This window comes from Eleutherodactylus coqui, chromosome 10 (genome assembly GCF_035609145.1).
Source record: "Eleutherodactylus coqui strain aEleCoq1 chromosome 10, aEleCoq1.hap1, whole genome shotgun sequence".
In the NCBI taxonomy this organism is placed as follows: domain Eukaryota; kingdom Metazoa; phylum Chordata; class Amphibia; order Anura; family Eleutherodactylidae; genus Eleutherodactylus; species Eleutherodactylus coqui.
In genome coordinates, this window is record NC_089846.1 from 64,959,845 (window position 1) to 64,984,606 (window position 24,762).

General features: G+C 42.8%; 1 protein-coding gene across 1 annotated transcript; it reads right to left on the reverse strand.

Annotated features, from left to right (window-relative positions):
* LOC136580545 (HHIP-like protein 1) lies at positions 1 to 23,823 on the reverse strand. Its single transcript, XM_066581176.1, has 9 exons — positions 23,138 to 23,823; positions 17,994 to 18,640; positions 15,415 to 15,558; positions 14,688 to 15,016; positions 12,081 to 12,207; positions 10,714 to 10,859; positions 8,927 to 9,008; positions 8,398 to 8,480; positions 1 to 6,868 (listed from the first exon to the last, which is right to left on the reverse strand). Exons 1-9 carry the CDS (start codon positions 23,399 to 23,401, stop codon positions 5,970 to 5,972), a joined length of 2,721 nt encoding a protein of 906 aa, XP_066437273.1. The 5' UTR covers positions 23,402 to 23,823; the 3' UTR covers positions 1 to 5,969.
* Positions 23,824 to 24,762: the final 939 nt, after the last annotated feature.

Genomic DNA, 24,762 nt, shown 5'->3' on the forward strand with positions numbered 1-24,762 from the left:
TGGTTACAAAGGGTCATTTATAAATGGCAGTTACAGCAATACATTTAACAGTTCTAGAGGTTATGCATTGTGCGGGTTCTAACACAACTGGATGCACATCATGTGGCAGTTGCCAATTGCAACAGTGTTAAAAAATAGATGCCATAAGGCACACAACTCCCAACAGGTGATATATCAACAGAGCAACTCACAGCAGGTATTTTATGACCTAGTGGGCTTGTTGGGAAACAGTAGCTGGTCACACAAATAATCAAGGTGTCTGACTATCCCATGGCCCACAATATGAACAGTATGGGTTTGTAAGGGGGTTAGTCCTAAAGGGTTTAAAGCCAGAGTGTGTGACACAGACACAGCGGGGTTAACCAGAATGGGTGTTTACTCAGTATGAGGCAATGGGTATGGTAGTTACAGTGTTTGAATAAGGGCAACAGGTTATATATCCTTATAGCGACAAATAGCTTGGTGGTAGTGATGGAGAACCTGGCTAACACCATCAGAAGTAACCCCTCAACAGGGGGTATGGGTTGGGAATGTGGAGCACAAGGTCTTGCTTTTTACAGACAATATTGTGGTTTACATCCCTAGCCCCAGAGTGAGCCTCCCCAATATCATGTGAGAGTTTGCCGTCTTTGGCGAGCTCAGCAACTACAAAGTGAATGCACAGAAATCAGTGCTATTAAATATCTCGATCCCGCAGAGAGAGGCATCGGACCTAGCAATGGCCTTTATATTTTTCAGACTGCACCGTGCTGCCCACCTGGGTTTTTCTTCAATAGATTGTGAGGCCTGATACTCAAATTCATGTGGAAACGGGATCTAAGAGGCTTAGATACACGAGTCTGACCAAACAGAAAGAACAGGGTGGAGTGAGTCTCCCTGATCTCCGATTGTATGACAAGGCTGCGATAGAAACCTGCATATTTGATCTGTTTCATCATGGGTCGGACAAATTATGGGTATCCATAGAAAGGGAGGGTAACCCCTTCGAGATATGCGTGGCTTTCTGAATCCCGGGGAAAGTCAACTGGGAAAGAATGGGGTAATCGACTACGATAGTTGCTTTGCTCAGAGCCTGGAAGAGGGGGTGTGAGATCTCTGTTCCAGGGCTGTGTGTGTCCTGACCGGTTTAATGGTCGGAGCCATAGGGTCTGCCTAGCTGCTGTGGCAAGGCCCATACGCTTTACCTTGAGTCTTGGCTGCTGTGCTTATGCATCACAAAGGAACTCAACTTTGAGTGCTTTAAAGGTTGAAAGAATATAGTTTCTAGGTACCCTATTGTCTATGTCTGTTTGGACCAGAGCTAGATCCTTCCTTAATGCCTGAGCCACTTCATTGGAGGCTACCGCCACAGAACACTGTGCACCTTCTCAGGAAGCCATTGGCCCGACTGTCCATAGGATTCTGAAGGCTTGACCCATCTTCAGCTGGTACTACAGTGCAATGTGATAATTTTGCAATCGCCATATCAACATGGGAAGAGGTTTGCAGCTATTAATTTGTTCTCCTTTAATTGGGAGCATGGTCTAATAACATCTAGAAAGGATTAGTCTTTTCTCTGGGTGTTTCCATTCAGCCATCATTGCTTTATTTAAAGCCTTGTCCACTTTAAAGACCCTAGGTCCCCTAGAGGTGGACTCTGAGGCTTTACCCAAATCAGTATCCTGGTCCCTTGACCAGAAGGATCTTAAAAGTTTATTAATTATTCCATCATGAAATATAACATTCTCTCCACATCCTCATCTTCAAACTGCTGTTAGGGCTAAGAGAAAACAGTTTAACAAGTATAATCAATACATATGTTACAGGAGGAAGAAGCGAGTGGGTACATGATGGAAATCTTTATATATGTTACAGGAGGAGAGAAGGGAGCGGAGGACATGATGGAAACCTTTGTATATGTTACATGAGGAAAGAAGGGAGAGGAGGACAATATGGAAACGGTTATACATGTTACAGGAGGAGAGAAGGAAGAGAGGGAGACATGATGGAAACCTTTATATATGTTACAGAAGGAGAGAAGGAAGAGGGAGACATGATGAAAACCTTTATATATGTTACAGGAGAAGAGAAGGCAGAGGAGGACATGATGAAGACCTCTATATATGTTACAGGAGGAGAGAAGGGAGTGGAAGACATGATGGAAACCTTTATATATGTTACAGGAGGAGAGAAGGGAGTGGAAGACATAATGAAACCCTTTATATATGTTACAGGAGGTGAGAAGGAAGAGAGGGAGACATGATGGAAACCTTTATATATGTTACAGGAGGAGAGAAGGGAGTGGAAGACATAATGAAACCCTTTATATATGTTACAGGAGGTGAGAAGGAAGAGAGGGAGACATGATGGAAACCTTTATATATGTTACAGAAGGAGAGAAGGAAGAGGGAGACATGATGAAAACCTTTATATATGTTACAGGAGGAGAGAAGGCAGAGGAGGACATGATTAAGACCTCTATATATGTTACAGGAGGAGAGAAGGGAGAGGAGGACATGATGGAAACCTTTATATATGTTACAGGAGGAGAGAAGGGAGAGGGAGACATGATGGAAACCTTTATATATGTTACAGAAGGAAAGAAGGGAGAGGGAGACATGATGGAAACCTTTATATATGTTACAGAAGGAAAGAAGGGAGAGGGGGACATGATGGAAACCTTTATATATGTTACAGGAGAAGAGAAGGGAGAGCGATGACATGATGAAAACCTTTATATATGTTACAGGAGGAGAGAAGGCAGAGGAGGACATGATGGAGACCTTTATATATGTTATAGGAGGAGAGAAGGGAGAGGGGGACATGATGGAGACCTTTATATAAGTCACAGGAGGAAAAAAGGAAGAGCGGGTGAGATGGAAACCTTTATATATGGTACAGGAAGGGAGAGAGGGGGACATGATCGAAACCTTTATATATGGTACAGAAGGAGAGAAGGAAGAGGGAGACATGATGAAAACCTTTATATATGTTACAGGAGGAGAGAAGGCAGAGGAGGACATGATGAAGACCTCTATATATGTTACAGGAGGAGAGAAGGGAGTGGAAGACATGATGGAAACCTTTATATATGTTACAGGAGGAGAGAAGGGAGTGGAAGACATGATGAAACCCTTTATATATGTTACAGGAGGTGAGAAGGAAGAGAGGGAGACGTGATGAAAACCTTTATATATGTTACAGGAGGAGAGAAGGCAGAGGAGGACATGATAAAGACCTCTATATATGTTACAGGAGGAGAGGAGGGAGAGGAGGACATGATGGAAACCTTTATATATGTTACAGGAGGAGAGAAGGGAGAGTTGAACATAATTGAAACCTTTATGCATGTTACAGGAGGAGAGAAGGGAGAGGGAGACATGATGGAAACCTTTATATATGTTACAGAAGGAAAGAAGGGAGAGGAGGACATGATGGAAACCTTTATATATGTTACAGGAGGAGAGAAGGGAGAGCGATGACATGATGAAAACCTTTATATATGTTACAGGAGGAGAGAAGGCAGAGGAGGACATGATGGAGACCTTTATATATGTTACAGGAGGAGAGAAGGGAGAGGGGGACATGATGGAGACCTTTATATAAGTCACAGGAGGAAAAAAGGAAGAGCGGGTGAGATGGAAACCTTTATATATGGTACAGGAAGGGAGAGAGGGGGACATGATCGAAACCTTTATATATGGTACAGAAGGAAAGAAGGGAGAGGGAGGACATGATGAAAACCTTTATACATGTTATAGGAGGAGAGAAGGGAGAGGGGGAAATGATGGAAACCTTTATATATGGTACAGAAGGAGAAAAGGGACAAGATAGAAACCTTCATATATGTGAAAAGGGAAAAGAAGGAGGGAAAGAAGGGATATGATGGAATACTGTATATATGTTACAGGTATGAATAAAGTTCAGGAGGGAAGAAACTAAACACTATAGCAAGTGGGCATAATCTGAAATTAGTTGTAGGAAAATTAGAAGCATGCTCAGAAAATATTATTTTACTGAAAATGTAGTAGATGCTTGGAACAGACTTCCAGCATATGTGGTTTGCTAATCAATAATATATAGTGCTCTAGATAAGCATTGATGTATCGTAAGAGAGAAATAACATGAGGATAGACTAGATGGACCAGGTTTTTTCTTCTGCCGTCAGTTTTCCACGTTTGCATGAACAAGGCCTGCATGATTATAACTCTGAGTTTGTTGGACTTTTGGTTTCCACTTAACTGGAATGTATAAACAAAAACCGAGCAAATAACCAGTTATAATGTCTAGATATGAAATTATTCATACACAAGAATGCCGCCCCCACAATTATACAAGTGACCGCACAAAGCTATGAAAATCTTAAAAATGGACAAAACTGCTCATCACTTCTACAGATTCCACAGAGAACTTCCAAAATGTCACACAGCAATGATGAGTAAGCTTATATGTCTGGCCTCTTACCTTTTGTGTAATATGTTGGACAGGAATAATTAATATGTTAATGTAAAAGCAATTCGGGGCTCAAGAAAATGGTGTTATTCACAACTGTGTGGATGTCACATTTTTGGGTTTCATCTTCACCTATTTTATATAATATGAATATTCTTCCACTAGGTGGTGCTCTAGTGCTGGACACTGAAACTAGACTTCACACAACTCCTCCAACCTGGAGTAGCCCTTTGCTCACTTTTTGAACTATTGTAACATACTATTTGGTTTGAAGAATCTTCTTGGGGTAGTTTCACATCTGCTTTGGAGGATCTGCCGCAAAATAGCGGTAGAAAAAGCACTGCATGCAACGCTTTTTTTTCCATGTAAAAGCTGGGCAGTTGAGCGGAAACCAAATGAACCCCATTATAGTCAATGTGATCCATTCAGCGATATTCGGTTCTGTCTTGAGACACAGTCGTTCGCCCACGAAGATTCTACTTTCCGGCTCCACAAAGGAGCAGGAAAGTGGGATCCCGGGTGCAGGTAGGCAACCACCCTTATTAAGGCTCCTTTCAGCTCACATTTTCCTATCCAGCACTGGTTCTGTCCTGGTTTCCATCCTCCATGCAGAAAACTGCTTTGGGACAGAAACCAAGACAGAACCATAGGGATCAATATGTGAGACTGAAACCTCTTTGGTCTCCGTTTCACATGGTTTCAGTCTTTCACACTGGATAGAAAAAAGCTTTGTTACGTGAACATTTACAGTCATAAGACCTTCCTCAAACTGTCAAGTTTCTATAGTATATCAATCACACTATATGTAATGATACGTGATTGTTAGAGGTCACACAACCCCTGGAGTGGGTAAAATAAAGCAATTACTGCTTCTATTGTTCAGCTGACTTTTGATTTTATGACACCAAGACAATATATTCACATTGTCACAGCCAATGCTGCAATCACGTTGTGCTGTCTAACCCAGGATGCACAGTGCCACACATGTGACATGCACTCCAGTCACAGACTACGGAAATAGTTGAGTCATTTTCACCTTTCCTGCAGAAAGACTGGATTGCACTTAGTTTGCATCATGTGGCATCAGAGTCAGAGACTCATGGTGGTGGTGGTGGGGGGTCACATATATTTATTGACTTGGCTTTCATGAGCAAAAAAACAACAGATGAGACAGATGGGCAAGAAACATAAAATGCTGCAGACCTGCTGCATTACCAATGGATATATATTACATTCAGTAATACTGTATATACCCCATTGTTGTACTGGATCCATATAGAGTTGCCCTGAGCCCAGCTGAGGACAATTACCACCTTTCGAATAGGTAGTGGCATCATAACACCTCTCTGTGTAAAGCGCAGCTTCCACTTTAATGACCTTTCAATGGTCGTCTCTCTGGTTCATGAAGATATTTAACCTGCCCCATTGTCTTAGTGTGAAATCCAGTAAAAGAAGAGTTCTGTGGAGCAACGATAGGTAGTTTTGCGTTTTGAGCAAAGAATGCTGGAAAGAGTGTTTTAGAAGTATATTCTCTTTGTTTATAGGTCCTTATACGAGTGTCTATCCTCCATCCCACACACCACCCCAACATCCTCATCGTGGGCACAGTCATGTACCCCAATTTTCGATCTTTGGCACTCCAAAAGGGTTCTTTCCGACCCTTGACATTTCACCTCATCGAGTAGAATTCGCAGCCCCTTCCCCTCCCCAAATTCTGCTTTTCTGGCCACCTTCAATACATAGGGATAGCCCAACTGCCTGCACACCACAGAGGCTGCCTTGCTGTCAAATCTGTCATTGCAGATTGTCCCCCATTCTCCATTGATGTGAATCTCCACCCGTCCTCTATCTGGTTTTTTATCTTCATTAACTAGACGGACAGTCCCATGTTTGATCTTCTTTGTGACCTTTACTTTATGCTTCTTTAAGATTTTCTTCTTAATCCGCTTTCCCCCTGGGCCTCTCCTGCCTGCAGTTCTACTTCCTGCTTCGGTTCTTCTTGTAGAAGGCGGTGATGTGGTCTTTGAGTGGGTCGTGTATCTTGGCTGTGATGTTCCCTGGTTTGGCATGAAGGTAGAGTGTGATCTTCCTTTGGTGGTGGCAAAGACATCTTTTAACTCACTTTGCCAGCCTTTGGTGGGAATCCATTGAATTGTAGGCCGAGAAGTCATGGTAACTTTTACTGCTTTCTTAGACTTCGTTACCCCTCTCTCCGTCTTTGGGACTGGTGTTACTCCTTTTCTTTGCATTGTTGGCTTAGGGACAGGGGCAGCGGTAACATATCCGGGAACAGTCGTTCTCCTATATGTTGTGCTTGTAGGAATGGTAGTAAAGTAAGGTTCTAATGTTGTCCTGAATCTGGTTGTATCATGCAATCTTGCCGAGCTTGAGGTTGGAGTTGATTCAGTTGTCATAGCTTTGGACTTTAGAATGAGTTCTGTGGAGAACAAAAAGTGAACACATGAAGGTATACTAGGTGAAACAAAATGGGTGGCATCGGATCCTATCACACATTTTTGCATAAGTCTATTTGTGAACATCTTGCTTGCCATCCTCCAACGTTCTTCATAATTGATGTAATCAGGTGTGGATGCCAAAACTCATGGACATTTATTAGCTTTCCTTATCAAAATGCAAGGTGGTGTAGGAAGTACTCCCTCTATTGTGCTCTGGGGGCAGTCACTGTTGCTCTGGTGGCCAATGACTGCTGGTGGAGAATCTGCCCCTGGCTCATGACACAGCCGGGGAAAGAGAGACTGACTGGGTCCGTGAGCACCAAAGAAAGGAGGCCCCTCCCTCTTTACCCTGCAGCGGTGACAAGCTTAGTATGTTACCACCCACAGGATCCAGCCCTGCATTAGGAAGATGATCACACATCATCCAGCTTGTATCTAACATTAATTTAGGACCCCATCTCTCAATCAGGTTTTATAACTGACCATATGCTTTCTTTTAATGGGGAAGGAATCTTGTTTTAACTTGTGCAAGCATCATTAGGTCTGCCGTCCAGTATCTCCATCACCTCCTACAGCCAGATGAGCGGATGAAATATATCGTACAAATTGCACAATCTGAACAAGACTTGAACAACACTTTCTTGAGTGACCATCATATTAACTTCTTATATATAAGGCTACTTGCACACAGGCGATGTAAAAGTTACGCCAAAGATCCTTGGGTGCAAATTAGATCATTCAACACACGAACATCCCGTCTGTGTGCTGTCTGATGCGCTGAACACCGTACATCGGTGTGTGCTAATGCTGTCCAAAAATCAGACAAGAATAGTATTTTTTTTAACTCAAGCTATTCAGTCGTATATATATATATATATATATATATATATATACCTACACTTATTCAAATAAATAAGTGCCATTTCTGTCTGATTTTCGTCTTAAATCAGATGGAAAAAAGCCCATTTGCATGAACCTTAAGGGCTCATTCACACAGGCATATAGTCAGCGCGTATTACGCACGCGTATTTCCCGAGTGTAACACGCAGTGAATGGCGGCAATGAAAGTCTATGGACTTTTATTCCTTTATTCATACCTTCGTTGGAACTGCGAGGGGACACAGCGTATAAAATACAAGAGAAATAAACCGCAGCATGCTCTATTTCTCTGCGTTTCATACGGAGCCCTTGAAGGGCTGCATATTGAAACGCTGCCCCTTCTCAATGCTTGCAAAAGGACAGCCTTTATTACTGAGCAGGGGATTAAAATTAAAAAGTCGCATTGTGCATGTCCATGATGTCAGCATCCCGGTCATGCGCAGTGCCTATTACAGCCTGTACACGATCTCTGCTGGCAGAGCATAAGGGCTGCGATGAGTCCAATACTGTGAGACTCGCAGCGTTGTACTTATACGCCCATGTGAATGAGCCATAAGACTCTACAGACAAACCATATACAACATACTGACTCCACCTGTGCGTGGATATTGTCCTACAGACCATCACTCACTTTTCCTTGGATAGAAATCCATCAGTTTTCCTTTTACAGGAACGGCTCGAGGATTAAGTGTACATTTGCCTGGAGGAGCTCTCCTGTGAAGACAAATGAGAAGATAGATTGCTCAGGAGAAAAAAATGTATCTACATGATTCATGTTACCAGTAAGACAATGCAAGGTTTCTGAAATATAGAATGCTCTAAGGACAGCAGTGGTTATAAGAAAACACTGATGGTTGGTTAGACTCAACCCCCTGAGCAGAAAACAACTTCCTTCATTTCCTCAGAAGACGGGGAACAGGAGGATTGTGTCCATCGAGAGGACATTGGCCAGTAATTCCATGACCATAATAGCTTAAAGCCCCAGGATTTGGACACTATGAAGATATAGTATAGGCAGGTTTGTGGATCTACAAACCTTTTATACTATGAATAGGGGACTATTAGTAATTAAAGTTTTCTCAGCTTTCTCTTCCTCTAAATTCAATATTAGCCCCCTTTGTCCAACATTTCCTAATATAGATATAGGTAAAATATATTACTTTGCTGGGTCAACTATTTTGTACATGACTCCTGCTGCCACTGCTGCACTGGGCGTTCCCGTGGACAAGAAGTACAGTTCACCTTCAAAGAGAAGAGGTAAAAAAAGGAAATTAAAGGGGTTTTACCACCAAAGACATTTAGCCCCCATGCACAGGATAGGGAATACGTTTCAGATTGCTGGGGGTCCAACCACTTGGACCCCCAGTTATCCAGAAAACAGCACCCCTAAATGACATATAGGACATAATTCACATTCTAATGTGTTGTGGTGAGTTCAGGTTATTTCATCCACTCTCGGCTCGATTATTGCAACTTGCTGCAGATCGGCCTCCCCCAACCAGACTCTCCCCTCTCCAATCCATCCTGAATGCGGCAGCCAGGCTCATCTTCCTGTCCAGCCGCTACTCAGACGCCTCTGCCCTGTGCTAGTCACTGCACTGGCTGCCCGTCAAATACAGTATACAATTTAAACTCACCACCCTCATCCACAAAGCCCTCCACAGCACCGCACCGCCCTACATTGCTTCCCTTATCTCAATCCACCACCCAGCCCACGCCCGCCCTCCGCTCTGCTCATGAAATCAGACTAAATGCCCCTTTAATTCGAACCTCTCATTCCCGCCTTCAAGACTTGTCCAGAGCAGCACCAGTATTCTAGAACACGCTATCCAAAACTATCCGGGCAATCACTGATTCACAAAACTTCAGGCGTGCTCTAAAAACGCACCTCTTCAGGGAGGCATACCATATCCACTAAATCAAACCCCTCTGTACTCCGCCTGATAACATACACCCTGTCCTCCTGACTGCAATCCCTACTAGCCGCCATCAACCCCAGCACCTGCAGTCATACCAATTCAGCCACCACACGGATAAATGTCTGACCATTGTCTGTGTATAGCATCCCTCACTCTCCACCTCGCCATACTGTGCACATCTCCAGCCCCTTTACCTTCTGTATCACCCCATTATGAGTAGTTTGTAAGCTCGTTGGAGCAGGACCCTCACCCCTACTGCGTCCATCAATTGATTATTTCATGTAACTGTGGTTTTGTTTTTATTTTCCCTGTCTCGTAAGCGATGCGGAATATATGGCGCTATATAAATAAAGATTATTATTATTATTATGTCCTTAAATAGTCAAAATCTAAAGGGGTTGTATCATGACAAGTTTTTCCTGTCATACAGGGATTTTGGCCGCAACTAGAAACTTTGCAACTACGTCCCGGAGTGTGTGGCAGCTGATGATGTGTATGCGCACCAACGTTCCAAATACTTCAATGGGGCTGTCAAAGATAACTGAGTCAGCTATCTCCGGCAGTCCTGTTGAAGTGAATGGAGGAGAGGTGTATATACAGTGCCATCTTAACGCATGGGCCTGATGGGCACTTACGTAAGAGGGCCCCACATTAATCTATGCATGTTAACATTTCAATGCACCTTGTATTGTATATGATAATGTTGTGTGGTGGGATATGAACTTGACTCCAATCTGTCTATGCCATGTGTGAAGATTTTGATTTTGCCACTTTCTGTTTCACTTTCAAATTACCCATAATTCATTTTGTAAATTATACATAATTCCTATAATAAAAAGAGAGATTGCCCGCCGAATGGATGTGTGGATCATCTTGTGAAGCATAGTATGTCGTCTTAAGACACAAAGGCTCAGGTGCAACTTCTAGCTTTGCACCCTCTATAAGTAGCCCTGGTTACTTTCTTAAAACCACATCCTAGATTTCCTATGACTTCATATAGACCATATGTATATAATATAATGTGTTACCTGCCTCATCCTCAGCAAATGATATGATATAAGGGTAGTAGGTATTGATGAGTTTGGGGAAGTTGCAGGTTTGACCACTTCCCATACAGATTTCAGTGTAATGCCACTCTTTTTCATCCTTGTCCTCTTTAAGAGACATGAGGCGTCTGGAACAAAGTAAGAAATATATTGCATATAATTGGAAGAATAGAGATTCATGTGTAATAAAGAGCAACTCTACCCTAAAGATCCTAACATATGAATTACCAATAGGCATCCCTATATAAATATGGCATTAGCGGTAACGTAGCATGCAGCAAGCCAGATTGCAATATGGAGTGGATTCATATTCATATTTGAAATCTGGCTTGCTGCATGTTACCAGGTTATACAGCGATCAAGCCTTTCCTGTAGTATATATCTTGTATCTGGCTTCTTTTTCTGTGAGTTATGTCTTTGAGCATTTTTTCTCACCTCTGTGATTTTATGTAGTTATTTGTGAGAGCGTAGGCCTTGTCGCGGCGCGCCAGCTTGTGTTTTGGGCCTAAATACTAACTAACACCTGCATTTATCAGTGTGTGTTTTCTATGCGTGCGGTTTGCTATAGAGCCCAGGATGTCATGCCAGTGTGGCATACTTATTTATGCACAGCAATCGACAGCTTAGTCAGTGTGGGTTGTACCCCTGCATGTGTGGGGCACCCATCTATGGCAGTCATTTTGGTATTGGTTCATATTGTGTGGACTGGGTTTGTTAGCAGTCACCCTCTCCCCTCAAACACTGCCATCATCAGTGCCTAAACTAAACCTGGATTAATCGCTGAAGATAACCTGGTTCTACTACGTAACAGTCGTTTTATGACACCACTGCAAACAGAGGCAATGGTGGGTGGGTGTCAAAGGCAGTACATGTAATGGGTGTCGTGAAACCAAATGTCCTTCAGCCAAGTGCCTGGAAATAGTTAAGATAAAAATGAGTCCCTTATTAAGATGTTAATTTTGGTGCCCAGAACTGAAGTATGTGATATTTGAATTCCCTTCCCCTTTTCAAACAAATCTGGATTGCGAAGTCTGGCACTGGTTTCATCCACCCAATAAAAAGAACATGGAACCAAACATCACTGGACCCTCTTTTTCCAAGGGCCCCATTGTCTACCTCTATGGTACGAAAGGCCTTGTGTACAACAGTGTTCTTATATGCTGTAGGTCAGCTAGAATCTATTGGTGGTGACAGTGTGGGATATAGCATCTATTGCATTGTGAGGAACAATATCCTTCCATCTGTCATCATGCCTATCACATTGGACGTTCCCTGTGTTAATACATAAACCTCATTAAGAGGAGTAATGTCCTTCTTTATGGCAACATGGGGGTCATAAGTATTCTTACCCACTCATGAAGTCCCCGAAGATGTAGTGTCCTATAAGATTGGGCATTTGACATCCACGATAGATATAGCCTCCAGTAACTGACTTTCCAAGTGAGTGTGGATATGCGAATATTGGTAAGATGTCATCTGAAATTGGAAAATAAGAATTGGGAATGAAGGTCAAGATAACAGGAAAACTGAAACTATAAAGAAGGATATATATATATATATATATATATATATATATATATATATATATATACACTGAATAGCCATAATATTAAAAGGTGAAGGGAATACAGTAATATGGAATATCTAGTGATAATGGCGACTCTCAGGGCTGTCATACATTAGCCAGCAAGTAATCAGTCCGTTCTTGAAGTTGATAATTTGGAAGCAGGAAAAATGGAGAAGTGTAAGGATCTGAGCGACTGTGGCAAGGGACAAATTATGATGTCTAGATGACTGGGTCAGAGCATCCCCAGAATGACTGGCCTTTCAGCTTAAGAAAGATGGCTGCCTCCATAGTCATGTACAGGCAGCAGAATTTAAAAAATCTACATTCAGAAAATAAAAACTGATTAGAAAAATGGAAAATGTTTCACTATCTGGTTGTAATTAATACAAAAAAGTTTTGGTCATATAGTCCCTTTAAAGGAGCCACTGCTAATGTCTTAGTGTCAAATACTGTTGGACATCTTCAGAGGTCTTGTGGAGTGCATAGCTGGATGGGTGGCACCAATATTAGTTATGTGGTTTTAATTTTTGGGGGGCTGATCGGTGCTTATATACAAACAGGGCTGGGGACTATGACAACTATTCCAGATTTCAGCCCCCGGACAATGTTCTGTTAATCTTGTGGTTTTACATCTGGCTGTTATGGTATGTTGAGTTGTAGTTACATCATAGCTGGTAAATGTCAGGATGGAGACCGCTGTGCTAATGTATACAAAATTAGCCTGGACTTCTTGCTTTATCTTTAAAGACTGGAAAATAAGATTGTTCATGTGATGCACAGATGTGGTGGCTGTGACGTGGCTCGGTGGTGCAGGACGTACTGTACAGTAGGATACTGGTAGATAGGTTGTGTAATCTCCTCCAGATTTAGGAAATATTTCCTGTATGAGAGATGACTTTGTTGGATCCATTGAGTTAATATACATATTGAATTGTCAGCAAGTCTGGAATATATCAGCTAATTATACTGGGCATATCTCCAATCATTTAATACTCTCAAAAGCCACAACCAATTGTGATATCCTATGATATCCCGTTCTTCTTAGGTTCAAATGAACACTTGGTTATACACGTCTGGGATAAAGAAAGAAGCCAACTAAGAAATCATGTACATGGATTGAGTCATCCCACTCATCTACATATGCTTTGCATATGATCCATATTTTGCCAATGTAGCAGAACAGATATTAGGAAACATGAATAGCCTTAGCTATGTGTAACCAATGCAGGCACACAGGGTGCCGGCCACCAGCTTCTAGGGGGAAGCACTAGATGGATTTAGGCCGGGTCAATCACAGCCCTTTAAGTCTGCCTGGCCAGATGATCTTTCTTCTCAATGTGGGACTGCTTGTGGAGCTACATGAATCATCCTTCTTCTGGATCTTTCTCCTCCGTCTAATGTTCCAAGATGCTGTTGTCAGTGCTTCGACACCCCCGTAACATAATTGCTTAGTTCTGCAACTTTATGTGACGAGGTTGGTTCTGAAGCTGCATTTATGTTGTGAGCTTCTTTCTGGTACTGTATTTATGTTATGAGATTGGTTTAGTACCGTATTCATTCACTAAGCTGTCCTGGTGTGAGTATGCTGCAATCTTACTGCTTTATGTACAAACAGAATACAAGCGGACTGCCTATCAGTGCAATACATTATATCCAGTAAAAAGTGGATCAGACATACTTAAATTCAACATGCTAAATCCTTCTTTACCATGACATTTGTCATACAGCTCCACACACATTAAATACCCAATTCCCCTGAAAATAAGACCTAACCTGAAAATAAGCCCTAGTCTGATTTTTCAGGGTTTTGGGGAGGCTTGAAATATAAGCCCTACCCAAAAAATAAGTCCTAGCTGTATTACATTAAAAAAAAGGAATACATTACTTGGCAAGCTAGGTCCAGGTCCCTCCCGCTGCTCTCCGGGGCTCTGACGTTCTACTAGCAGTCCTTGGCCACCCGCAGAAGATCACTTTCTGGTTATGGGATTCCCACCTCCAGGAAGTGATGGCTCTGATTTGGTTCTTGAGCACTGCTCAGCCAATCAATGCAGTACTGGATAAACAAATGTATTGGCTGTGAGTGGTTCACCGAGCATTGCATTGATTGGCTGAGCTTTGGTCAAAGAACTAATCACAGCCATCACGTTATCGAGGCCGGATTTATTAATTGGCCAATCAATGCTGCAGCTCAGTCAATTCATAAATCTTGCATCCACAATGCGATGTCTGTGATTGATTCTTCGACCACTGCTCAGCCAATCAATGCAGTGCTCGATGAACCAATCACAGCCAACTTTCCTCTAATGTGTATGGGCATCTTAAAACTCTTCATGGCCAGCTTGTATCCATGGCAAACGGGTAGTTTACCATCCAGTATGGAGTCACTTACCAAGTGAAGCATTGTTACATAGCTTCTTGTCGTAACAAGAGAACCCTTCCTTTGCTCTCCAGCCATAATTGCCTCCTTTCTGGATGAGATCCACTTCTTCAAACTTGTTCTGCCCCACATCACCGCAAATAATACGTCCACGACCCTTTTTGGTGATTGGGTCTCCCCTGTCTACTGAACATCTCCACATATTCCTGGCACCATAGGCAAAGACCTCAGGTCTTGCTGTACGGTCTTGAAGAAAAGGATTATCAACTGGTATGCGATATGGTGGACCATTGTCATTTCCCATCACGTCAATGCGTAGAACTTTGCCCAGGAGAGAGGACCTGTTAATGGACACGTAAATGAAGACAGAAGATCTGCAATATAAGTGGATATCTCTTCATAGCCTTTCCCTACTCTAGAAAAAGCAAATATCTTTACTTCCAAAAATATGGTGCAACTTGAAGCTCCTGACAAAATCTGTAACGAGGTCCCCCAACTATTACACTACACATTCATAAATTGTTCTCTTTGTAAGCCATTCAGTCCCTCAGATACCATGGCTTGGATGTGCGAGTAGAGCCTCTTTATCACCTATAGTTATGCCCTTGTGTTTATGTACGTTGCTCCATAGGTTGTGCCAATTTCACTGGGTATACTGAAAGTCCTGCAAAAAACTGCACACATCTGTAGGTATTACATATGTACTGAGTATTCATAATGGAGAAACAATTTTACTCACTTGTTTTGGGCATTCCCAAATTCTCCAAATGGGTCTCCAGCTCGTCCACCATCGCCAGTGAATATGTACAAATATCCATCTACTCCAAAAAGAATCTGTCCGCCATTGTGGTTTGATGCAGGCTCTGTGACCTCTAGGATTATTCTAAAGAGCAGATATTTTAGGTAATCCACCGTCATATATAACATTTGCAAAATATTTAAATCAGGGGCCAAAGACTGAGGAATTAATTATGTCTGGGTAGACCTCTGGTCAGATCAGCCTATAAGTTCAATGACTGCATCTAAAGTGATTATCAATACCTCTAACACTCCATTAGGGAATACTGAGTTAATAAAGGAGCTTGGGGTGGGGGGGGGGGGGGTCTCCTGTTAGGAACTCTCATCTATTATTCAGAGCAGAGAGCATCTCCTACTCTAGAGGACCTATCACAACCATGCATTAGAAGGACATCTTATTGACTCTAATGGGAACTGTGTAAATGCTTTATTTCACCTGTGGTGGCGCTGCAGTGAAATTGAGCTCCTGGTGCTTTTTTCCTCCACAACTGACTCCTGATCACTCAGAGTCTCAGCGGTTGAACACTCTGTGATCAGCTTATAATCATGGCCACAGCTAAGTGTAACCCATGCAGTCACACAGGTCACCAGTCACCAGCTTGTAGGAAGGAAACCAGGTGGATGTAGGCTGGGGGCAATCATTCTGCTTAGGTCCACCCAGCCAAATAATCTTCTTTTGTGTGGCAGCATCTTGTGGAGCTACATAAATCATCTACCTTTCAGCTCGATTTCCTCCTGTCTGATGTTCTGAGGCATCACTGTCACCTTATTTGCGCCACTGCAACACAATTGCTTAGTTATGCTAGGGTATTTATGTTATGAGCTTGGTTCTAGAGCTGCATTTATATTATGAGCTTGGTTCTGGTATTGTATCCATGTACTGAGCATGGTTCTGATGCTGCATTTATGTCCTGAGCTAAGTTCTGGTGCTGTATTTATGTTATGGTGCTGTACTTATGTTATGAGATTGGTTTGTGCTATATTAATGTTCTGCGTTTGCTTCTGGTGTTGTGTTTATGTTATAAGCTTTGTTCTGGTACAGTATTTATACACTGAGCTTTCCTGGTGTGGGTATGCTGCTGTCTTGCTGTATGTATATATATATATATATATATTAGTTTCTTTCTTATGATGGGAGGGATCCAAAAATAATTTCGCACAAGGTTCTCTCTAAAGCTGGCACAGTTCTTAGACAACCATTCAAAAGACTGGGTTAAGAGAAGTACAATAGTACTAGGATCGCCTGCTAGTTTAAAAAAATCACACCCTATAAAACGCGTGATTCTGGCTGCATTTTTAATGTTTTTTGTTTTTTTTAATCCCAGAGACTGCAACAGTCAATTTACAAAAAAGACAATGTGAGGGAGAAACAACAATATACAATGTGTAACGTATCCTTTGTTGTGTCCAGAGCTCTCTTTGTAGCACAGTGTATTCCTACTCTGGCTCTGCTGAGTACGTGCAGGCTGAGCTGTCCTTCCAGCCTCCCTTCCTGCCTAGTATATGCAGACACCTCACCACAAAGTATATATTACATTCAGCCAGACAATTAATATGGAAACATTTTCGTCACATCCCTCCTCTCGGATTACTCTTAGAAATAAATCAGGCTGTACTCTACAATTGTCAAATTCCAGATGAGATAAACACGGGGTACAAATAGCTGTGCATGCTAAAGGATGGGTGACATACCACAGCTGTGGTCATTCTCATGCCTGGACAGCCAAATTCCTTGTGTATGTAAAAAGAAAATACCCAGGGCTGCAGCAACGCATTTTGGAATGGAACCCAGCACATCCTCAGGTTGGAGCCCGAAATGCGTTGTTTGCATTTGAACGCTGTTGTTTCTTTTTTTACATAGTTACTTAATCTGCATGGTATGTACCATCATAAAAGGATTTTTTATGAACTGGAACAGCAACATCAAGTGTTACCTGAACTCAATTCAATTTCCTCCTCACTGCGTAGGCTGCAGTGATGCGGATGATAGAAAGAAGACCCCCGTTCTCAGGAACCCAGCTGTTGGATCCCCACTGATTTATCAGTTTTTACCCGCCCAGGGAATGGGTTGAAACCTGAACCAATGTGCAGAAACCGGAATACCCCGGATTGTAAATGGATTGTATGAGAGTTGAAACAAACATCTGCTTTTTTTCCCAGACACAGTGCCACTCTTGTCCATGGGCCTTGCCTGGTATTGCAGCTGTGTCCCCTTTAATAGGGATGAACTGCAGTTGCTGGACATAAGTGACGCTGTTTTTGGACAAAATTAACAGGACCTTGTTTTCCAATCTTATATACAATCTATAAGCTATAGCCATAGTATGGATGGGCGCACGTTGACTATACAGAATTAGGAAGCACAGTCAGAAAACCGTCAACTAGGGTTGCCTGTTGGTTTTTGTGATCATGTAAAGTGTTGTCTAGTCTTATCAAAATTGGTTCTATTAGTCGATATAAATGTTGTGTGGGCACTTATGAGTACAAAAGGTCTCTCCCACTCTTTCCTAATACTGATACCGTTCAGACTTGTGATCCGCCATGTTCATGTCTTCAGTAGATACATGGAACTCAGAAATCCGTATCCTCTCCTCCTTCTTTGCATAGATAGAATAGTAAACATAGAACTTTCCGTTGTGTTGAAAATTAGGATGCATTGCGATACCCAGAAAACCTCTTTCATCTCCTGCCCAGGGGGATGTCAGTACGGCTTTGGAAACATTAAGGAAGGGCTTGTCTACTCTTGAACCATTCGGGAGATAGACCCACACATAGCCCATTTGCTCTGCTATGAAGAAGCGATGGGTTCCATCACTGGCGTGCACCATAGCAACTGGATTACGCAATCCATTGGCTTTCTCTTGTAAGCACAGTTGAAGACATCCTTCTTCATCCTCCTTTGTGTTCCCAAGGCCATTGTTTAGTTCTGCATTTGTCAAGACATTGGGGTAACAGTAATTTACATCATCTATTGTCAGGAGACGACAGAATTTAACAACATCACTTTCTATATCTGATAGGTCTCGGTCCTCAACAATCAGGCTCAGTGTAGACCGGCATCGGAACCAGAATTCTGTACAGTAGTTACCACATAGACCAGGGAGGTCACGCAGAGGAGTGTTGGCATCTTCTGCATCATATAAATGGGCAGCATAGGGTGAACATTCCTGTAAAACAGATGAAATCACCTTATAATCAGATTAATAGGTCTACCATCCTAAAAATATCCAGACAATACATAAAAAAAAGACCTCCAAATGTTGGTTCAGGCACCAAACCCGACCATCCATCTCTCTCCTAATAGTAGACTATGGTGTCACGTCTGTCTCCTGAGATCTTTGGTTCCACTGCGCTCTGGAGTTCTCCTGCTCAGGTGAGGGGGATTGTGCTGGCTGAGCATGTGTGCATCTCCAGTCAGCCAATCACTCCAGGTCAGTACACATAAAAGCTGTCTTCCCAGGTAAGGGTGTGTTCATCTTTCTCTGTTCTCATTCTCTCTCTGTGTGGTGGGAGCAGGAAAGGTTTGTGTTTGTTTGTGTCACTGGACACCTGGTTAGTGTTCCTAGCTGGACTAGCGGTATTGTAGGGGGCCATGACGTGGCCCGCTAGCTTCCATATTTTGGCCAGAATGTCAACAAATACCTGGCATTTATAGCATTAACATCTTCTACTAGTGTTTGCGTATTGGCTGCTGTATGGTGTGATTTTGGCTCTGTGTTTCTTTTTATCCTGTTCAGTTGTCCCTGTTGGTGTTGGCATGAGTGTGCGTCCTCGCCTGGGTGTGTGGGTTCCTAGGGGCAGCAAGGGCCCAGATTCAAAGACCACTGAGCTGCCCCCTATTGGAGCAATGTCCCCACTCAGGTGGGTCCCTGGTCATCTTCTTTTGTAGAAGATAGGGAGAGGTGTTAATTGGTGTTTTTTTCACCTGATGTTCCCTATCCGGGTAATGTTCGCGTGGGACCGGTGCTCACTTGCCCACATGAACGTAACATATGGCACTTGGTTGCATTTTTCTAATTCTATCCTAGACAATTCCCATATTCATTGCTCATTAAACTTCCCGTGGTTGTATAGGTGAAAAAACTGCACAGGTTCACAACAACCTTGGGAAAGATGGCACCACCTTGAGTGGCAGGTATAGCAGCTGCGGGGGCTGTCTTAATGGAATGGTATGTATATGACTACTGAATGATAGTAAATTAAAGGGGTGTTCTCAAAATTGACTTTTATCATCTATCCATAGGATAGAATATTTTGCTCACCACATTTACAAAATGTAATTCTGGATAAGCTGTGTGTGTGGTAGGGAATTCATAAAAAGCAATTACGACAGTATTCTGATAAGAAAAAAAATCACCAATTTTTAAGCAAGTCCTGCTTGCACAAAAATTTGTGACTTTTAGGCATTTTTGTCACTTTTGCAAAAAGTGGGCATAGCTTGGCAGGAGGGGCCACTATATTCACTATAGTTTACGCCACGTGATTTTACTTGATGTAGATCTTAGGGCTCACACCCACTGGCGTTATATTCTCTCTTGTGCTGCGACAGCAAGTGAAAACACTTGCTTTGCAGCGCAAGAAAAACGCTGTAATATCGCCAGTGTTTTCAATGGGGCCCCATTGAAAACATAGGGAGAATACCGTGGAATTCTGCCACAGCTGTGGCAGAAGTCCAGCATGCTATCCCATTGCTTTCAATGGGGTCGGCGCTGCTGCCAGCCCCATTGAAAGCAATGGTTTGTGGCAACCCCCACAGCATGATTTTTGGGGAAGGGCTTGAAATATAAGCCATTCCCTGAAAATCATCCTTAACTGGTTAAAAAAGCAAAACAAAAAATTTACTCACCTCTCCACTGCTCAGACACGTCCTACGGCTGGCTCCCTGCACTGTTGTCCAGCATTTTCAGCAGACGGGGACTTAAAAATCACCGCCTCCTGAAAGGGCTGTGTTGATTGGCTGAGCGCTCAGCCAATTACAACCAGCGCTTAGCTATTCATGAATGTTTCAGCTGTGGCAGAGGATTCCTTTATCTCCGCGGTCCCCGCAGGGCTGAAGGAAACTCCTGCCACAGCTGTCACAGCTGTGGCAGAAGTCTGCAGTATTCTCCCTATGTTTTCAATGGGGCTAGCGCTGCTGCCGCTGGCCCCATTGACAACACTGGCAATATTACAGCATTTTTCTTATGCTGCGAGGTGAGTGTTTTCACTTGCTCTCGCAGCGCAAGAGAGAATATAACGCCAGTGGGTGTGAGCCCTAAAAGGAGGAAGTTCCTATGTGACCCAAGATGCGACAGATGTATTAAGAGGTTTGCACCCATCAATGTAGTAGGTAAATCTAACTCCAGTGGCACTTCTTCAACACTTAGATAAATGTGCCTCGTGGTCTCTGGGGCCTGATAATTTATTCTAGAAACTAGTGCAAATTATGGCATCAATGTAGGCCAGCTCATTTCTAGCGCACAGACTACAGTGAGATCCACCAAGTTTATTAAGAGGTGTAATTTTGGCGCATCTTTCTCCAACGCAGTTTATAGTAGGATAGGCGTAGGAAGTGCCTGTCTTAATAAATCAATGCCAATGTATTATACATGCATGTGATGTAACAGGTGTAGGGTTAATCTTGTCCTTATTTATGTTCTTGCAAGTCCTGGGATTAGGCAGTCCCAATACTCGGTATTTCCTGGAGGTGCAGGCAAAGACGGAGTAGATGAAAGAGACTATTAGACTTGTGCTTATAATAGAAAATACAGGGCGACAAACACTTGTTGCTGGTCGCATTGCCTGCAGGGGTGTCCCATTCCCATCAGCCCCTTTCTCTGGTCTCTGGCCCCTGTGTATATATTTGGCTTCCAGACATAGCTTTCCACTCATCCTCTCACAAGGGGTTTCCGTAAAGACCACAATGGGGCCTTGTACTGCTTCCTCTCATACATGCAGAATATTCGCTGTCTGGACGCCAGCTGTAATATTAACCTTATAATCTGCTCTGCCTGCCTGGGAGCTGCAGGAATACTGAGTGGAAAATTGGGGAAGCTCATTAATTACGCTCAGTGTCTGAATGAGACCAACAACAAATTACCACATTACACGGCGCATCATATACACACGGGCTTACAAAGCTCCCACAGTCTTCAAAACCAATATGAAGAGTAGAAACTGGGAAAGAAAGTAGGAAGGAGACATGGAGAAAATTGCAGAGACCAGGACAGAGAGGAGGGCGAGAGGGACAACAGGGGGTCAGGATGGAGTGGCTTGCTCTCAGATGTGGAGAGGAAATAGAGAGATTGAGTTGCTTTTAAAGGGAGTGAAGTAGGAGGGAGAAAGGGAGAGGAGGCTGGATGAGGAGGATGGTGAATGTCTAACGCTGCCCATACATCAGGGATTTCAGACCAGCTTGTAGTTCATGGTTTATCTGTGAAGGTTGTTATTTGGGATAAGTTAAAAGGACAAATCAGTGAGCGATCCCTGCTGTGATGTGTGACCTAATCTGGGCTGCCATTGATGAGATGTAGCTCTTTTGTTCAGTATAAACAACTTTCCAACAATAGCACCAATAAAAATACAACACGGCACATCCACTTTTTGACAGATATCTGCCATCAGTTGACATCTATGAAGATCAGCGATGTCATGATAAGCTGTCGATAGTCAGCAAAAATTGGTCTAAATTGGCCATTTTGAGCACCCAAAATCTCTAGTGTATGGTCAGCTTAATAAAAATAGGTTAGCAGAATGGAAGGCTAAGGTTCCTGGATGAAGATGGATACATAACTGATATATAAATGAGAGGACACAGAGAAGCTCTAAAATATCTCTTCTATTCATCCATAAATAGGAACCTTCCCCAATTTTTTACCCTGGACTGAACTTAGCCCAATACTTATAAGAAACCTGGACTGATCTATCCTGCCCTAATTAATCTTGAGAAGCAAGGCTAAGTATAAACGTGTATGGATTATCAGTGTACATAGTAACAAAACCATTCATTTAGGATAGTTTGAGTGAGACGAGACGAGACAAGGAGAGATGTTACGAGGGAAATTCAACAGACAATCAACAGTAGAGTAAAGGAGCAGAACTCTTTAAATGAATGAAGTGTAGATTCATGGGGCAAAAATCATGAAAGAGACAGATACAGTAGTGTAAACAATAGAAAGGCAAGACAAGAGAGTTAGGAGAGAGAATAGGAAAAGGAGTGAGGAAGATAGAATAATGAAGACAATGTGAATGAGACAATGGATATGTGTGCGAGAAGACCGGAGTGATGCTGATGAAGGGTGTGGGAGAAAGATAGCATCCAAGAGATAACAGACAAATATCAGCAAAACAATAAATGGACTGTGACAGAGTTTAAAACATATGGTAGAGAGAAGGATATGCCACATTTATGGACATGGAAGACAATAGAAATATGAAGTAGGAGAAGACGAATTTGGTCTGGATTAATATGATGTTAGAAGGAGTTCTGAGTAGCAGAAAAAACAGATGAGAATAAAGAGATGGGCATGGGATAGGTAGGTCAAGAGAAACACAGAAAGGGATAGGTGGTCAGGAGAAGGGTATGAGATGGGCACAGGAGTGGGAAAAAGAATTACACAAAATTAATGTTTGCATTAGTAAATCCATAGAAGATTACTGCTGCAGTAGGTTGAAGGGTTCAGTACCTGGCACAGGATATTCCGAATGTAGTCTCCACAGACGCTGACCCCAGATTGGTCCAGGAACTCCGTGATGTAGCGGAACTTGTCAGAGATGATTTTGTCCTGAACTACATCACAGCATCCAAAGGAGGAATAAGCTGTGCAAAAAGTCAAGGGTTTTGAGGGCTGATAAGGGGGCTTGTAATCCAAACACTGTGGATGACCTCTCACCACCCAGGTGGTGGAGACTAGCACTAGCCAGAAAGTAAGAGCTGAATGGATTGTCATGGATGCCAGCTGATGGATCCAGAAATGACACAGTATTTTTGTCTCCAGATGTCTATATGTCTCCTGTAACACAGTTTTTTGTCTACTCAGACTTTTCTTGAACCCAGCAGCACTTTTCTTTGTTCCTCCCTCAAATTACTCATTCTCTTCCCCCTGCCTCCACTATATCTGTGGGAACAGCTCCCTCCATCCTGTCTGCTCTGATGCTTAGAGTCAGATTTTCTGCTTGGAGACCCCCAATGAGAGACGGTGCCAGCCTGTCTCTAGAAATCAGTCTCTAAAAAGCCTGTCTAGGCTCACTTCAGATTTCTCCTCAGTACTTTCATCTTTTCATACTGTGATGTGTCTTCTATATGCTCCTATTTCTCTCATCCCCGTCTGTCAGCGTCTCTCCCTCACCTATTTCTGACTCTTGCTCCTTCTTTCGTCCTCCCCATCTGTACATGGGGCTGCAGAATATGATCCAATCCCCTCCTTCTTCTCCTCTTTAATCCAGCCCCAATTGTCTCTCATCAGCTTCCAAACTTACATCTCATCACAGACTGGGGTCTTCTGGGAAAAGTGCTGCTTTAGAGATCCTTCCACTTTAGTATTTTGCTTTGCTGGTCACCTCATTAATTTAAGTGGCATTGAAAGGGAAAGATATAGAAAGAAAAATGGAGATTTCACAAGAAATGCTGCTTGTCAGTCTTGTGTTACAGTAGAGCTCAACAGCAGATGTTTTTGTTACAGCCCAAAATCACAGATTGTAACTGTATGCAACTTTGTTGCTTTAAAGGGGTGTACTAGGATCACAAGTTACCCCCTATCCGCAGGATAGTGGATAACTTGCTGATCAGTGGGGGGCTCACCACTAAGATCCCTTCCAATCTTGAGAATGGGGGTCTAGTGTTTTTTTCTACGTGTCACTGTGGAGTCTCTACATTCCCCACAGTGTCATCAGAATGAATGGAGCCTTGGCCGAGCACGCATGGTTGGCGCTTCTTTCATTTCAACAGGGCTGACGGAAATACCCAAGCACTTGGTGTTTGGATATCTCCGCAGTTCCAATAAAATGGAGAGTCAGCGTTCTTGCTTGACCAGCGCTCCATTCAGTCTCCGCCTCACTGCAGTGGGTGCAGTTATCCCGCAGTGTAGAACACAGGGGACATGGGTCCTCCATTCTCAGGATCAGTGGATGTCTCAGTAGTGAGACTGCCTCCTATCAGCAAGTTATCCACTATCCTGTGGATAGGGAATAACTTAACATCCTGGTACAACCCCTCTAACTTTACTGAATTCTGAAGAACTTTGATAGGGGCAACAATTCTCTAATATCTCTACACAAAACCAACAGATGTGAGCTGTCTTTGCAGCTTGCT